We start from the raw sequence: 18,445 nt of genomic DNA on the forward strand, positions 1-18,445 counted from the left end.
TCTAACCTTGCTAATCAGTCTCCCATGGGGAACCTTGTCGAACGCCTTACTGAAATCCATATAGATCACATCTACCGCTCTGCCCTCATCAATCCTCTTTGTTACTTCCTCAAAAAACTCAATCAAGTTTGTGAGACATGATTTCCCATATACAAAGCCATGTTGACTATCCCTAATCAGTCCTTACCTTTCCAAATACATGAACATCCTGTCCCTCAGGATTCCCTCCAACAGCTTGCCCACCACCGATGTCAGGCTCACTGGTCTATAGTTCCCTGGCTTGTCCTTACCACCCTTCTTAAACAGTGGCACCATGTTTCCAAAACTAATCTAATCCCATTTGCCAGCATTTGGCCCATATCCCTTTAAAACCCACTTATTCTTATACCCATCCAGTTGCCTTTTGAATGTTGTAATTGTACCAGCCTCCACCATTTCCTCTGGCAGCTCATTCCATTCACGCAACAACCATCTGCATAAAAAAAGTTGCCCCTTAGTTCCCTTTTATATCTTTCCCCTCTCAACTTAAACCTATGCCCTCTAGTTTTGGACTCCCCTACCCTGGGGGAAAAGACATTGTCTATTTACCCTATCTGTGCCCCTCATGATTTTATAAAGCTCTATAAGGTCACCCCTCAGCTTCCACAACTGCAAAACATTGCACTGCTCTTGTAACACCGCAGGAGCTTTTTTGGTCTGGGTGGGATGCTCTTTGGACGGGCCTAATGGAATCAATGGGCTGATTGGACTGCTTCCACACTGTAGGGTGTTCAATAGTATCAGCTCAGTTCGCCATTGATACTTATTACGATGCTGGATTTGAATGCCAAATGTAATGGTCTAGGTACGGATCAATAACATTTTTAAAGTAGACAAAATATGAGATTCCGATATTTACACACAAAGACAAATGACAAGATTCCATTGACTTGAACAAACACCAGACTTTACATAGAAGGTAAGAACAGTAATACAATTTGCTTTATCTACATTATATTACTCCAATTAACATTAATGTGGCAAACATGAGTAACAGACGTGCACGCCCCCAAAGCACATTCAGTACAGTCAAAGCAGATTGCATAGATTTCTTTGCAGCAAACTATTCCCCAATTACAGCTCCAAACCCCCTGCACAAGTCATTACTGTTGCAACAGCGCATCAAGTGTCATTAAATTCACAAAGGAATTTCAATTTTTTTTCTTTCAAAACTGTAACTTTAGAACTCTCGCAAAAAGGATCACGAACTACCCCAGTGACTGCTCACACTCTCATTCTTCACATTCCTTTCCTGGGACTTTGCTCCCCTTGATTCTAAAAACCGTACTCCAGCATCTTACTCACAGGCGCAACATTTGCTTTTTCACTGACAGCTAACTTTGCCAAGTTGGTATTGCCCCTGCATTTCTCTGAACATTTCTCTGCTGAACCAAGCAAATATGACATGTGGGCTTCTTTCACAGTCACTCACAGTTCCAATGAACTTTCAATGTCACATAACTTCTTCCAAGCCCCACTGCTACTAGAATATTTCCTGAGCCCTAACTCCCAGCTTCCTTAGCTTTTCCTAAGGCTCTGAGTTTGCTACAGCAGCACTTTTCCAGGTTGGAGTTTCTTCTTCCTCCTCCTCCTGACTGACTACGAGCCCAAAGGCAGCAATCTTTTCCTGGGACTGTGTCTAGCCAACTGCCCAAAATTGACTGTTGTTCAGTAACTCTTCAATTGTTCTGAGTGACCTTGTGAAAACCTTGCAACAATTCCCACCTTTCTTGCTCAGCTGTATTGAATGTAACTAATATTTTGGAACAATCAAATGTAGCAACTTCTTGGGACTGTCTGTTCCCTGGAGGTGACAAGAGGAACAGATCGGTAACTTGAATAGGACAAAATTAATACAAGAAGATGATTCTATCACGCAGTCTAAACCTTGACACAATGAAAACCTCAAGTTTGCTACTGCTAATGGATAAAGCCCATGCAAAATAAATACACAAGGTCCAGAAACAAAACCACTTGTAGAAGTGGGCAGCACGAGTGGCTCAGTGGTAAACACTGCTGCCTCACAGTGCCAGAGACCCAGGTTTGATTCCACCCTTGGACAATTCTCTCTGGGGAGTTGCATATTCTCCACGTGTCTGCATGGGCTTCCTCTGGGTTTATTTTTATTCAACTGTGGGACGTGGACATCACTGGCTCGACAGCATTTATTGCACGTCCCTAGGGTGCTACTGTTCCCTCCCACAGTCCACAGATATGCAGGTTAGGTGGGTTGGCCATCGGAAATGCAGGGTTATTGGGATAGGTCGGAGGTGTTTCTGGGTGGGATGCTCTATGGAGGGTCAGTGTGGACTTGCTGGCCTCCTTCTAAAATGCAGGGATTCTATGAAAAATCACTGGTTTAACTTTTATACATTAAACATCATCCAGACTCGGATGTTGCCAGGGTTGGAGGATCTGAGCTATAGGGAGAGGCTGAACAGGCTGGGGCTGTTTTCCCTGGAGCATCGGAGGCTGAGGGGTGACCTTATAGAGGTTTATAAAATCATGAGGGGCATGGATAGGATAAATAGACAAAGTCTTTTCCCTGGGGTCGGGGAGTCCAGAACTAGAGGGCATAGATTTAGGGTGAGAGGGGAAAGATATAAAAGAGACCTCAGGAGCAACTTTTTCACACAGCGGGTGGTATGTATATGGAATGAGCTGCCAGAGGATATGGTGGAGGCTGGTACAATTGCAACATTTAAGAGGCATTTGGATGGGTATATGAATAGGAAGGGTTTGGAGGGATATGGGCCGGGTGCTGGCAGGTGGGACTAGATTGGGCTGGGATATCTGGTCAGCATGGGCAGGTTAGACCGAAGGGTCTGTTTCCATGCGGTACACCCCTATGACTCTATGACTCTTAACTGATGCATACTCATCAGCCACCAACACTACCAGTTAAAATTGAAAATTCTCTGAGGTCTACTGGTTTGTAATGGAATTATAGAACGTCATTATTCAGCATATGAGAGATCATGCAACCAAGAAACCTTATGCCAGTCTCTTGCTGCTATTCAGGTAGTTCCAGGGACAATAAGTTCCTCTGCTTTGTTAGCCATGTATTCACGTGTGTCATTTGCATGGTGGGGCACATAAATGTGAAGAATATTATAGACAAGTCCAATAAATATAACAGTGGCTCAGTGGTTAGCACTGCTGCCTCAAAGCACCGGGGTTCCAGGTTCAATTCCAGCCTCGGGCAACTGTCTGTGTGGAGTTTGCACATTCTCCCTGTGTCTGTATGGGTTCCCTCCAGGTCCTCTGGGTTCCTCCCACTGTACAAAGATGTGCAGGTCAGGTGAATTGGCTATGCTAAATTGCCCATAGTGTTAGGGGATAGTCAGAGGGTGGTGGGTTACTCTTCGGAGGGTCGGTGTGGACTTGTTGGGCCGAAGAGCCTGATTCCAAACTGTAGGGAATCTAATCTAAAAAATCTTGACATCCACCTGCCAATGCTCAATTCCAACAGGACTTCCTTTTTAGTGTTAAAGAACCTGCCTATGTCCCTTACTCCAAGAATATGCAGCCAACAGATGAGTCAACTCTGTTAGCACAATAGGCGAGACAAACTGGATGAGAATTTTGTTTTTGGATTATAGAAGCTTTCTTGTGGCATTACTCATACTGACTCAGCATCCAAATTGAAGTGCCTCAAGTGTGAACAGTGACACTTCAAGGCTGACAGAAAGTAAGTGTGACGCAATCAGGAGGCGGCCTGCCTTTGAAAGTACAATGGCTACGTGAGGAATTTGCAAACGGCGAACAAATGATTTATGACATGCTGATGTGGGCATTAAAGCAAAGTTCTGATGTATTCTCTGCTAATTTATGACAGAGAAAGGCAAAATGTCTGGAAAACTCAGCTCAGTTATTTCAGGGGGGACAAGTAAAACTGAGTGGGCTTGTGATGTAAAAGACAGCAATCCCTCATCAATAATGCAGGCTGATACCAATGCAAAATGCTGCAGACCAACAGGATCCCTATGGTGGTGAATCAGGCCACTCAGTCCATCAAGTCCATGCTAACCCTCCAAACACCATCCCATCCAGACCCGTACTCTATAACCCTGCATTTCCCAGGGCTAATCCACATAGCCTGCACATCCCCTGACACCATGGGCAATTTAGCACAGCCAATCCACCTAACCTGTACATCTCTGGATTGTGGGAGGAAACCCTGGCAAAATGCACAAACTTCACACAGACAGTCTGATGAGGGTGGAATTGAACCCAGGCCCCTGGCACTGTGAGGCAGTGTTAACCACTATGCCACCATGCCACATAGTAGTGCATGTCAATTGTATATGAATTGTATTTTCTTGGATGCAGGTTGTAGGCTTTAACTGGGGCTTCACATGTTTTGCAACAAATAGGAATTTAGTGTTTAGAGTGGGGATTTGCATCGGTATACTGTGCATCTCCATAAATAAACACTTTTGCAAGTGTGGAAAGGTGTCCAGTTCTATCCTTCACTCCTTGGTTTTCTGAAGTATAGCACAATATTGCATTGAGATCAGGAACTAATTTTCTTCTCAGAGAGCTCTGTATACAACGTTCCAGTCTGTCATTGTCCTGAGTGTGCTGAAACAGCAGCTAGACAGCTTAAATTGATGATGTCTGTTGGCCTATTAATAGTGCTCCCTTTCACTAAATAAATTGACAAAATGTTTGCAGAGGAGCAAGGCTTCGAATGCCTTTTTCCACATCTATAAATGAGCTTTTGCAGAATGACTACGCTCAAAGCTATTTTTCAGCACTAATGATGGATGGGAAACACAGGACCTTAACTGACTTTGAATTAGAGTTCCACTACATTTGTGTGAATGTCAGCATCACCAATATGGCACAGTGGTTAGCACTGCTGTCTCACAGCGCCAGGGACGCAGGTTCAATTCCACCCTCAGGTGACTGTCTGTGTGGGTTTCCTCCCAACAGTCTAATACAGGTTCGGATCGGCTGTGCTAAATTGCCTGTAGTGGCCAGGGATGCACAGACTACGTAGGTTAACTATGCGCAATGCAGGGTTACAGGGATGGGGTAGAGGTATAGGTCTAGGTGGGATGCTCTTTGGAGGGTCAGTGTGGACTTGATGGGCTGAATGGCCTGCTTCCACACTGTAAGGATTCGAAGATCAATCTCTCCCTAGCGAATTAACTCTACAAGATGCATGACAGTTGCAAATTCTCTGAAAAGGTGCTTTCAAATTTTCCTGAAAATCATCGAAAGCAATTTACATTCTCATTGAAACTGACTTCCAGACAATGAGAATCACCCAAATGCCTGTTTGGCTCACTCGAACTCTGCAAATTAACCGTGTTCAGATCATTTCATTTTTATGTCGCCGAAAGAATAAAAGCAGTGGTTCCTGGAGCAGGACTTGAACAGCTAAACTGTCTGACTCTAGGGTGGAATCTGAATCCAGAATCCCTTGTCTGACTCCAAACTCAGACTGCTTCTGCTGAGTCAAGACCAGCAAAGTTAGACCTAACTTGATGGCTGATCAACACTCACAAAACATTCTGGTTTATGTTTTAAGTTTGCCCCTTTTCCTCGGGTTTTGCGCCATTTCAGATCAGTGGAGTGAATCTAAAGGTATTTTAGAGGTCTTGCCTTAAACTTACAACTGGCAAATTGTTGTGACTCTTTCCACTGGAACCACCTGAAGGCACTGTTGCCCCTAGTCCTTCTTTTCAGTATTAGTTTAAGTTACTCAGTCCGAATGGAAGGAGATTGGTTAGCTCAGTTGGCGAGACAGCTGGCTTGTACATGTAGAGTTAAGCCAACAGTGTGGGTTCAACAGCTACACCAGAAGGTCATGCCTTCTTAACCTCACCCATTGCCTGAGGTGTGGTGACGATCAGGTTAGACTCTCCGCTATTGCGCAGCCCCCACCCCTCTCTCTCTTTCAAAGGGAGAGCAATACTATGGTGACTTTATTTGTCCCATTGTGCTCAATCACTACTCACTTCATACTGATTTGCATTATAGTCACTTACGAGATCGCAGGTAAGCTTCCTGGAACTTAACCCAATCCCAACAACCAATGAGTTAGTAAAATAAAACCAGTCAGATCTTCCCAGGAATGGTCTTTCATATTCTGATGGGCGCAGCTTGTCTTGTGATATCAGTTAACACTTTCAGGTATCATATGCCTTATGCACATGACACCTCCAAATCTTCTCTCTTTTCGTTGTCCAAAAACAAATCTGATCCAAGGTAAAATATTCACTTGTTGATTTAATCAAAAAGCTGTTAAAGACTACTTAGGTTCATCCTAACATGAAAAAAGAGACTTCTTTTTCCATGCCAATGTCCATCAATCTGTTATGGAATGGTAGGCACACAAATTGCACAGCAAAAGAAATATTGGATGATCTGACAGCACTTCAACCCATGTAACACCACTTTGAATCATCTAGCTTTTTTTGGCATTTGGCTCCCATGTATCATTGCAACTCCTCATAGGATCTAGATTCTCAATTATCAAAAGATGTTGACAGTCCTATTAGGGAAGATGCAGTGCCTGAACTGCTTTAAAGAGTTAAGCTGATGGTTTAGCTGAAATTTTCTCCTCTGAAGACACTTTCTGATCTTGAATGATGGTCTAATCGAATTCAAAAGATCAAGCAAATTTGAAACTCCAAAACTAAGTCACTAGCCACAAGACAAGATCAAGATTGTGTGCCTCGGATAAATTGGATAATCTCATGTTAACGTTTCTGTATAGTACCGCATGACTGTCCACCCTGAAAAGATGGAGAGCACGTAAAACTCATGACACTGATTCTCTATCAAGAATTGTGCATCTTAAATTCCGTCAGTCAGGCTGAGGAATGATGCACACTATGACAGGAAATGAATTACGTTGTAATATGACTTCTGGATATCGTCAAAAGGCAACTCATGGGAATTGAAAGCCAAAGAAAATTGAAATTTAATGGAGCATGATCCATTTCTTGTTCCACTTATTCCACAAAGATAAAGTGTGAAATCGAGAAATTAACTGGAGGTGCACTCTGAACTTTATAGGCCAAGCACAAAACACCAGAAATGGAAGAGAAAGTTCGACATATTGGTTGGAACAATGAATGGTAACTTGCTGAGGCACGTATAAAATACTCCACAGAATGTTCTTCCATTAGTTTTGGTTTCTCATCCATCTGGAGTCTGTGCCTCTTGCCTTATCTCATCCATTCTTTGGGACTCTTCTTCAACTACAGTTTTAAGGTAGATACATTCTTAAGAAATAAGGCAGGGGGATGGAATGATTATTATCGGTACATGGGAATGAAGGTAATTAGGTTAATCATGATCTTATTGAAAGAAGGAGCAGGTTCAAGGGGCTAATGGGCCTAGTCCTGTTCCTAATTTCTATGTTTCTCAGTTGTATGAACATATATAGAACATAGAAAAGTACAGCACAGAACAGGCCCTTTGGCCCACGATGTTGTGCCGAGGTTTAATCCGAATGTAAATGTTCATGTAAATTCAAATGCTTCATGACCTCACTCTTTCCAATCTCTGTAATGTACTCCAGCCCTCAAAGATCTCTCCACCTCCGGCAGCATGGTGGCTCAGTGGCTAGCACTGCTACCTCATAGCACCAGGGACCTGTGTTCAATTCCTGCCTCAGATGACTGTTTGTATGGAATTTGCACATTCTCCTGTGTCTGTGTGGGTTTCCTTCAGGTGCTCCCATTTCCTCCCACAGTCCAAAGATGTGCAGGTTAGGTGGATTGGCCATGCTAAATTGTCTGTAGTGTAAGGTGCATTAGTCAGAGGGAAATGGGTCTGGGTGGGTTATTCTTCAGAGGGTCGGTGTGGACTTGCTGAGCTGAAGGGCCTGTTTCCACGCTGTAGGGAATCTAGTCTATGGTCTCATGCACATCCCACATTTTAATTCCATTTCAGTGGTAGATGTGCCTTCAGGTAGCTCCTAAGCTGTGGAATTCCTTCTCTACATTTCCCTTAATCTCTTTCCTCTTTTAATTCACTCTTTATAACCTACTCCTTTGATCTCACCTGTCCCGATATTACCTGTGACTCCATGTAAACTTTTACTCAATACTTTGTCATCAAAGCACCTTCAGACATTTTACTGGATTAAGTGGCACTATTTTAATGCAAGTCGCTGATACTGTTCCAGAATGCTGAAAGGTCCAAAGATTTAACTTTTCAGTCAGTGAATTTAATTCATGTCATGCCTTACAGAGAATCTCAGAAAGGTGTTCTGAACATCCAAAGCTATAAATGTGTTCAGAATGATTATATAATCATAATAAGCAAGTCAGGTTATTAGATTGTCACATACCTTATTCTTACACAGTCATAGACACATTTACAGAACAGAAACAGACCACTTGGCCCATCGAGTCTATACTAGTAAGTTTATTTCCTTACAGCGCCATTCAATTTCGTTTTGGAATTATTGAAACTTCCTGCTTCCACCATCCACATGAACAATGAATTCCTGTTTATTATCAGTCTCTGGATAAAGAAATTTCATTTTTCTCACATATATGTTTCATCTCTTGCCCGAGATTTTAAATCTGTGTTTCCAAGCCTTTGTACACTCAGCTGATGAGAAAACATTTTCCTTACCTACTTTATCAAAACCAGTCATAATCTTATCCACTTTTATCCAATCTCCTCTCAATCTCTGTTGTTCCAAGGAGAATAACTGCAGCCTTTCTAATCTAACCTTGTAACTGAGTACACCCCGCGCCCCAACGTCATCCTCAATCCCTGGGACTATTGTGATACCTCTCCTCTGCTCCCTGTAGAGGAGCCTTACATGCTTTGTAGATTATGCTGCTAACCAGAACTTGGTGCATTATTCTGGCTGTGGCCTATCGGTTCAGCATACCTTCCCTGTTTTTGTATCCAAGGCCTCGACTTATGAAATCTGAGGTTCCATAGGCTTTGTTATTCTCTCTTTTACATGTCCTGACACCTTCAAAGATGAATACACATGGCCAAATTCCCCTGAGCCTACACACTCTGTAGATCTGTGCATTAATGTTTATACTGCACCATCGCAGTCTGGGAATGATATTAGTTATACGAAGGCAGAAGTCGCACAGCACCACGTTATTGTCCAACAGGTTTATTGGAAATCACAGTGTTCACCTGATGAAGGAGCAGCGCTCCGAAAGCTTGTGTTTTCAAATACACTTGTTGGACTATAACCTGGTGTTGTGTGACTTCTGACTTTGTCCACCCCAGTTCAAAACCGGCACCTCCACATCCTGGGTTCTATGTAAGCAGATGAATCGGAATGATAGTGAAGCAGCAACCACCTTTATACTGCATCTGATTTTCTTAAAGACATCGGATGCAATATATACCAGGCACTAGCAGCATTGCTTGATCTGCGCTCATTGATCTTTGAATCTAGTCAAGATCTTGACCCTGAAGGCGGTCAGTACATTATTAGAAAGAATTAATTTTTCCTTATCTTCTTCCCTGGTTGCAAAACCTTCATAATTTGACCAACAGCTAAAAGTAAGAGTGTTAATAAGGGAGAGAGGTCACAAAAACATGGCCGACAATGGATGAAAGGGGAAGTCACAGACGCTGAATGTCATTAACATAGATTATCTTTGCAATGTGAAAATTCTACCTCCAGTTCGACTTACCCTCTGACAGCATTGGGCTTTCCAGTCTCTGTAGCCCGCCTTGCCCCTCTTTGACTCTTCTAAAGGCATCTAGTGCTGAAGTGATGGAGGCAGCTGAAGAACTGTGAGGCTCCTTGTTCCCCAGAGTTGCCTGCTGCGGTCTGCCCGTTAGGAACTCCCTAGACCTCGAAAGGTGCTGACTATAGGAAGAAACCCCCATGAGAGGCTTGGAAACATTGTAGTTTCCGTTAGCATCTGGGATCACAGCGAAAGACATGACACTGCCATTCCTTGGGACACAGTCTCCACTGAAGCTCTTGGTGATGGGGGCTGAGGGGGAGGGAGACTGGTAACTAAGGGACCTGCGGGAAATCCACAAGTCAATGCCTGCTTCTGTCGGCTGTGCAACACTGTTCACTCCTGAAAGACAAAGAATTCGCACAAACTGGTCATGTCAACTCAGAGTTATTGACAGGAAGAGCATCAATTTATCGAACCGTGGAGTTAGCAAGTGCAATTACCACAGGAGATGTGCCTTTCGCTATTATAATCCCAATTACCACAATTAGCACAATCTTTTCTCAGTAATTAGAATTTCAAGCACTGAAGAAACTCCCAAAAGAAAGTTGATGAAAAATGAACCAATGGTGACGTAAATCTGAATCACACAGAAGAAGATTAGTGGACAATGAACATTCCACAGTGATCTTTAGATTATTGATTATAGATTAACATACCGAAGGAGCAACCCAGTAATTATTGTGATCTCAGTGGTGTTTGCACTGCATTTACCAATGTCACAATGATGAGAATATTTTGCATTTATTTATACAGAAGGCCAAAGCACCCTCCCCCAATGTTACTTCAGTATTTAAAAGATGGAGCTCTGTGAGGTTTCAAATTGAAATGAAAGCAAGAAAGTTTGCTGGAAATGAATTTAAGGAGTCTCAGTCCAACGTTGGATTCCGACACAAATTGGCATTGTGGGTTAGTAACCTTTTCATTGCCCGACTGCAATGGAATACAAGGATGTTTCCTGTGTCAAAAGGAAACAGTTACACAGAGGCTGAGGTTTGAAGCAGATTGTTGGGGGTTCGTTATAGGAAATTCTTGCCAAACCTGACCTTGGTCCAGTCAGTGTCTTATAGGCAGGAAACAGGGTCACCCCATCTCTACCATATTGCCTCATTAAGCTTGTCCAATGAAAGCACAAAAAAATTCCACCTCTGTATCAGATTAGCTGCTCCCACCCTGGATCGTTGCCTTTGGTCTTAAGATCCCTTCAGTGGAAAGGGGAAGTACACAAGGGAGACCTTCATATCTGACTACATCTCATGGGTTCAGCTCAGGCAGGTGAAGGCAGGATTGGGTTCTGCTGTCCTGGCAAGAGTCGCTGTCAGAAACCAGGAATGAAGAGTTACTGTTTGAGTGAGATACTAGGGATGTGGCAGTTTCCAGAGGAAAAAGCAGTGACAGAAAGCACAAGTAGCAGAAAACAGAACCCATGCTTCATAAAATCTTCTGTCCATTTGATATACTCATTAGCCCAGTTAAATTAAACAGATCCATAAACAGGCAAAATGGTAGACACACAAGACCATGGGAGGCATGGTGATTAGCACTGCTGCCTCACAGCGCCAGGGACCTGGGTTCAATTACAGCCTCGGGTGACTGTATGGAGTTTGCACATTCTCCCCGTGTCTGCGTGGGTTTCCTCCGGGTGCTCCGGTTTCCTCCCACAGTCCAAAGATATGCAGGTTAGGTGAGTTGGCCATGCTAAATTGCCCATAGTGTCCAGGGATGGGAAGGCTAGGTGGATCAGCGATGGGAAATGCAGGATTATGGGATTGGGTAGGGGGTGTGTCTGGGTACGATAAGATAAAGAAGCAGAAATTAGGCCATTGAGCCCATCAGGTCTGCTCTGCCATTCAATCATGGCTGACATGTTTCTGCCTTCTCCCTGTAACCCTTGACCCCTTTATTCATCAAGAACCTATTTTATCACTGTCTTAAATACACTCAATAACTTGGTCTCCACAGCCCTCTGTGACAATGAGTTCTACAGAGTCCCCACCCGCTGTTTGAAGAAATGCTTCCTCATCTCAGTTCTAAATGATCATCCCTTTAAATTTCAGAAGAATACTTGTTACTAATACTGTACAATGTAATCTCAGCCACACAACAAGTGGGAACTTTATTGCAACATGTCATCAAACCCTCAAACTGTGGCCCATCGATTAGCCGTCTGAATTGATGATAACAGCGTTCCGTCTGCACCTCACCTCTCAATGGCACGCAATGATAATTAAAGTCATGTTTCAACGGGACACTTGCTGAGAGAAATATTACCATTCACGCAATCACTCGATTTGGAATATTGCTCCCCTGCTGTCACCAGGCAGAGTGGGTTAACAAGACCGGTCACCTGTTAAATCTCCAGATTGCTCAAGCAACTTGCCGGCTAAGAGCATCTCCTGCCTTTTCATGCTCAGAACAGCCTGGCACCCTCCTGAGGACGAAGGTTTATAAAACTCTGACATGCTGAGCCATTTCATTACAGAGCTATTAAGTCCCCAAGTTTTAAAAGACTACCTTTGTGGTTATTGATTCTGCGGGTCACAGCAGCTAGTTCCGGATTTTGTTTACGATGTAGCCTCTCCCTGATGACAGTGCTTCGATCAGGTTGGTTGGTGACACTGTCTTCCTTTTGGACCTGGAATAGCAGTGAGAAGATATTTTAGATATGTATTTGTCATCAGGGTAAGAATCAGTTCTGTTGGAAACTGTGGCACATTAGATTCCTGTAGGAAGTGATAGCTCTATTTTTAATGGATGGAATTGTCTTGGTTTGTATAATAGAGTCATAGAACATGGAATAAACTCTTCAGACCAACTCCTCCACACTGATCAGGATTCCTAAACTAAACTAGTCCCGTTTGCCAGCACTTGGCCCATATCATCCGACGCCTGGAGGAAGAACGCCTCATCTTCCGCCTTGGGACCCTCCAACCAAAGGGAATCAATGTCAATTTCACCAGTTACCGCATTTCCCCTTCCCCACCTTATCCCAGATCGAACCCTCCAACTTGGCACTGCCCTCTGAAACAAGCCTACCTGTCCACCTTCCTTCCCATCTATCCACCCCACACTCTGTTCCCACCTTCATCTAAGTATTGCCTTCCAAGCTACCTTCCCCCAAGTCCCACACCCTCTCCCATTTATCTCTCAATCCCCTTGGACCCCCTGCATTCCTAATGATGAGCTTCTGCCCAAAATGTCAACTCTCCTGCTCCTCAGACGCTGCCTGACCTGCTGTGCTTTTCCAGCATTACACTTTTTGACTCCCTCTAAACCCTTCCTGTTCATATACCCATCCAGATGCCTTTTAAATGTTGTAATTGTACCAGCCTCCACCACTTCCTCTGGCAGCTCATTCCATACATGCACCACCCTCTGCATGAAAAAGTTGCCCCTTAGGACCCTTTTAAATCTTCCCCCTCTCACCTTATACGAATACCATCTAGTCTTGGACTCCCCTACTCAAGGAAAAAGACTTTGGTAATTCACCTTATATGCACTGCTCATGATTTCATAAATCTCTGTAAGTTCACCCCACAGCCTCCCATGCTCTGGGGGAAAGAAAGAATCCCAGACTCTCTTTATATCTCAAGCTCCCAATTCTGGCAAAACCCTTATAAACTTTTTTTCTGGCTTTTTCTACTTTAACAATGTCCTTCCTATAGCAGGGGGACCAGTGAAGAAGGTTATCGAAGAGATCAATGGGATCTTGATTAACTGGGCCAGTGGGCTGAGGAATGGCAGATGAAATCTAATTTAGATAAATGTGAGGTGTTGCATTTTAGTTAGACAAACAAGGGCCAGGACTTAAATAGTTAATGGTATGGCTCTGAGAGTGTTGTCAAATGGAGAGGCCTATGGGAGCAGGTACATAATTCTTTGAAAGTGGCGTCACAGAGAGGCAGGATAGTGAAGAAGATATTTGACATGCTTGCCTTCATCGGTCAGAGCACTGAGTACAGGAGTTGGGATGCCATGTTGTGGCTGTACAGGATATTGGTGAGCCATTTTTGGAATACTGGCAATTTTGGTCACCCTTTTATAGGAAGGAGATTATTACACTGGACAGGATTCAGAAAAGGTTAACCAGGAATGGAGGGTTTAAGGTTTGAGGAAAGGCTGGAAGTTTTTTCACTGGAGCAAATGAGGTTTATCAAATCATAAGGGACATAGATAAGATAAATAGCAGCTGCATTTTCTCTAAACTGGGGGATGTATTTTTAAAGTGAGAGGAGAAAGGTTTAAAAAAGACAAGAGGGACAACATTTTTACACAGAAAGTGGTTTGTGTGTGGAATGATCTGCCAAAGGATGTGGTAGATGCAAGTACAGTTACAACATTTAAAAGACATTTGGATAGGTGCATGAATAGGAAAGGTTTAGAGGGATATAAGCCACATGGGGGCAAGTTGGAGTAGTCTAGTTTGGGAAACTGGTTGATTTTAGATTCGATTCCCTACAGTGTGGAAACAGGCCCTTCAGCCCAAGAACTCCACACTGACCCTCTGAAGAGTAACCCACCCAGACCCATTTCACTCTGGCTAATGCACCTAACACTACGGGCAATTTAACATGGCCAATTCACCTCACCTGCACATCTTTGGACTGTGGGAGGAAACCAGAGCACCCGGAGGAAACCCACGCAGACTCACAGAGAATGTGCAAACTCCACACAGGCAGTCACCCGAGGCTGGAACCGAACCTGGGACCCTGGTGCTGTGAGGCAGTGCTAACCACTGAGCCACTGTGCCACCCATAAGCCTTTCTTGAATTCAAATCCCACCAACTGACATGGCAGGATTTGAACCCAGATCCCCAGAACATTGGCTGAGTTTTTGATTAATCGTCCGGCGACAATACCACTAGGCCATTGACATTGATGAATGGGACATAAGGGTCTGTTTCCATGCTGTATGACTCTAATTGAGGAGGTGATTGCTTGGCTTTGGGGATTTGAATTCACTAAGTAAATAAATACAATACTGATTCGAAAACTAAAGGCTAATTTCTGATGTCCCCCTGTACTTCTATTCCGTTTCCTTCGGACACTGACATGTGCGCTGTAATCTTTGACAAATACCAGCCTCCATCTAATACATTGTTCAAGACAGTAAGTGTCAACACTGAGTTATTCAAATATGGGGGATGCCGATTAATGTTCAAGTTTCCTATTGATTTCCCGTCACTCACATTGGTGGCCTTTCTAGGTTTGTGTCAACAGCACTCAATCAGCTATTGCTCATGTCTGTTTGACATATACATGCTTTAGGCAAGTGAGCTCAGTAACTGGAGGCACAATAAAAGCTTTGGGTGAAGGGTAGTCTGGAGCAGGTTTGTAATGTAGGTTAATGCATGAATGGAGTATAAGACTCCATGTACCATAGTGGTTAATGCTTGCTCCTGTTGCTTTGCAACTGATTGCATCCCTATGTCTAAATGGAAAAGGATGAACCAATCAGAGAGAGAGAGAGAGAATGAATGCGTGAGTGAGTGAGTGTTAACGAACATAAGTGTGTGTATATACACATGCATGCTGTGGGGGCAGAGATGCATGTTAAATTCTCAAAGTGGCTGTTAAATCCTGAAGCTTATTTCCAATCTGTGAAAATTAGCGAACCATCCTTCAAGAGGGCGGGAATGTCTTTGGGGGCAACATAACTCACCTATTAGCACATTCTTCAATTTGATGCCTGCAGTCTGGATTTTCCAGGCTCTGGGAAAGCAGGAAGCTGAGGGGAGGCAGGAATGGTCACACGCAGGGGATTAAGGGATTTTCTAGCATTGATTGTGGGCCAGTAGGAACAGGAATCTTTCGTTACAGCACCCTACACTATGTTGTTGGAAAAGGCCTCTCTCTCCGAGCGGTTCACCTCCACTGAGGAAGCTCAATAAGAACATGAGGGAGGAGGGAAGAGACGATCATTCTGGTAAGGTGAGATGAAGAGAGGCAGGAGGAGGCACATAGAGTCATTGAGCTGACCAGATATCCTAAACCAATTTAGTCCCATTTGCCAGCACTTGGCCCATGCCCCTCTAAACTCTTTCTATTCATATGCCCATCCAGAATCTTTTAAATGTTGTACATAAATGAGCCTCCACCACTTCCTCTGGCACCTCATTCTATATACGCACCACCTTCTGTGTGAAAAAGCTGCCCTTAGGTTTAGGGTGAGAGGGGAGACCTATGTCCTCTAGTTCTAGACTTCCCCAACTCAGGGAAAAGACCTTCTGCAGTACGAATGCCAACTAAGATAATTTGCTGCAAATGGCCTGTTTCAGAATTGCAAATACTATTTGAGTCTGCATCAAAATTAAATACTAATTATTTCCTGCATTAGAAATACATGAGACACATGGCGCAAATTTGTATATTTTTTTTATTGCTTAGTTTTCCTGCAAAAGATCACTTAGCATTAAGGGGTATCACTCCACATCAAACATAGCTGATCCAAAGACCAGCCCCTTCTTAACATCTGTTTAAGGCGCATTGCAAGGAATTGTGGGTTGACAATCAAGATTTTTGGTCATTTTATTAATGTGTCTTCCTTTTCTGTTAACTGCTGGAGTGGGTCTTGAACCTAGACTTTCTGTCTCAGAAAGCTATTTACTGTGCCACAAGACCTCCAAGACCAGTCTTAGGTGACTGTGTGAAGTTTGCATATTCTCCCCATGTCTGCGTGGGTTTCCTCCGGGCACTCCGGTTTCCTCCCACAATCCAATGATGTGCAGGTCAGGTGAATTGGCTATGCTAAATTGCCTGTAGTGTGAGGTGCATTAGTCAGAGGGAAATGGGTCTGGTCGGTGTGGACTGGTTGGGTCAAAGGGCCTGTTTCCACACTGTAGAGAATCTAATCTAATCATAAATTTGGACTGGTAATGCAGTTACAACCAGCCTTCCTGGTAATTATTTGGTTAACTCAAGATTTTGAAGTGTTTCACAATTGATAGCAAATGTCACCCTTGATTGGAAATCAGCTTGGAGGTGTCATCACATGATCTTCTGCCTCCAACTGCTTCCAGCTTCTGGAACTAATCATCCATCTTGACAAGATTCATGGCACCCAGACCTCCCACATTCATTGAAAAGTGAGCAGACACATTATTGTCAAATATAACTATTCTTGACATTTAGTGAAAAGGTTCTTTCCCATCATCCACCATTCCTAGTTCAATTACAATCAGTAAATGGGAACAAAGAATTTTTTAGTAAAGAAAATAACTCCTTATTCATGCCCGTATTATGTATTTTCTCTCCTGCCCGTAGATCAGTCTTTAATTTGGAAAAGTCTTGTCAACTCTGGAGGTTTGCCAAGTCTGGAACAATTCAGTTGTCTTTCTCTAGTCCGATTGTTTGAGCCAACTATTTTGGAAAGTACTAGATTCAGAAACTTTTACAGGTATCATATGTTATGGGCTAAATCCAAAAACAAAAGTTAAGACAGCTTGTTGACCCCGTAGCTTTGCTTTGTAAGCTCATGTGTCTACAAGTAGATTTGGGTCACTGCATCCAGTTGTTTTGGTATGTAGGTCAGGTAAGGTAGGCCTTGGATTGGTTCCCAAGGAGACGCAGGGGGCAAGCTGACCCTGGGCATTCTTCAAGCAGAGCCACAGTGAGAACTATTTTCAAGCAGGGACTACAAAGCATTCCATTCCAGAATTTTAATTGTAATTTTGGAATGTTGCATATGAAAAAAATTTAATCCAGTAAAACCTGAAAACAGAGGTCCATCAGCACAGTGTGAAAAATTACAAAAACTCAAAGCGAAACGTGAGAAAATAAGGAAAGCCATTGGGAATAAGAGGAGAAAAATTCAACGCAATATCAAAACATCATTTTGAAAAGTACATCAGCAAAATGATATTTTTTTGGAGTGAGCTGGTACCCTTGAGATGTAGGGAATGTCAATCTGTCAACAATGTTCAAACAATGGCAAAGGTTTTTAATAAGTCTTTACTAAGGAGGATCCCTGAAAGGAAACACATCTTGAAGGGTTTGAGAGTCAAATGATTCACATTCTGATGGACAATTTGGAGATCCTTGACAGGTTTGTTAATCTGAACGGAGAGAAGGTGCCGGCACTCAATGAATACATTTTAGGACTATGAACAAATTTGCAGATGTTCTAATCATATTACCACTCAGATACTCCTCCAGGATTCTCCCTTGGTAAAAACTGGAAAGTTGATCAAGGAAATTCCATGTACATATTTCTCGACTGGGTGTGGGTGCCAGTCAGAGGCCTGTAGAATGGACAATGGCGCCCACCTTTGTCAGCATTCCACAGGTATCATTCCCTCCAGGACACCCTGGTCCACTCCTCCGTCATTCCGAACATGCCCCCACACCCCTATGGCACCTTCCCCTGCAAACACAGAAAGTGTAACGCCTGCCTGTTTGCTTCCTCCCTCCTCACTGTCCAAGCCTCCAAACACACGTTCCAGGTAAAGCAGTGATTTACCTCCCTCCTCACTGTCCAAGCCTCCAAACACACCTTCCAGGTAAAGCAGTGATTTACCTCCCTCCTCACTGTCCAAACCTCCAAACACACCTTCCAGGTAAAGCAGTGATTTACCTCCCTCCTCACTGTCCAAGCCTCCAAACACACCTTCCAGGTAAAGCAGTGATTTACCTGCACTTTGCTCAATCTCGTCTACTGTATTTGCTGCCCACAATGTGACTTCCTCTACACTGGGGAGACAGAACGCAGA

General features: G+C 43.5%; 1 protein-coding gene across 8 annotated transcripts in view; it reads right to left on the reverse strand.

The window, feature by feature from the left end:
- The window catches only part of ptpn20 (protein tyrosine phosphatase non-receptor type 20), a 414,663-nt gene that overhangs the window by 279,230 nt on the left and 116,988 nt on the right, over positions 1–18,445 (reverse strand). For 7 of the 8 annotated variants that reach the window (XM_043678805.1, XM_043678807.1, XM_043678806.1 and 4 more), the window contains exons 6-7: positions 12,252–12,372; positions 9,681–10,079 (exon numbers count right to left, since the gene is read on the reverse strand). In XM_043678805.1, the coding sequence (XP_043534740.1) occupies positions 9,681–10,079; positions 12,252–12,372 (520 nt within the window). The remainder of the gene's footprint in view (positions 1–9,680; positions 10,080–12,251; positions 12,373–18,445) is intronic. The other variant, XM_043678810.1, reaches the window with a different exon arrangement.

Source organism: Chiloscyllium plagiosum, chromosome 38 (genome assembly GCF_004010195.1).
Source record: "Chiloscyllium plagiosum isolate BGI_BamShark_2017 chromosome 38, ASM401019v2, whole genome shotgun sequence".
In the NCBI taxonomy this organism is placed as follows: Eukaryota; Metazoa; Chordata; class Chondrichthyes; order Orectolobiformes; family Hemiscylliidae; genus Chiloscyllium; species Chiloscyllium plagiosum.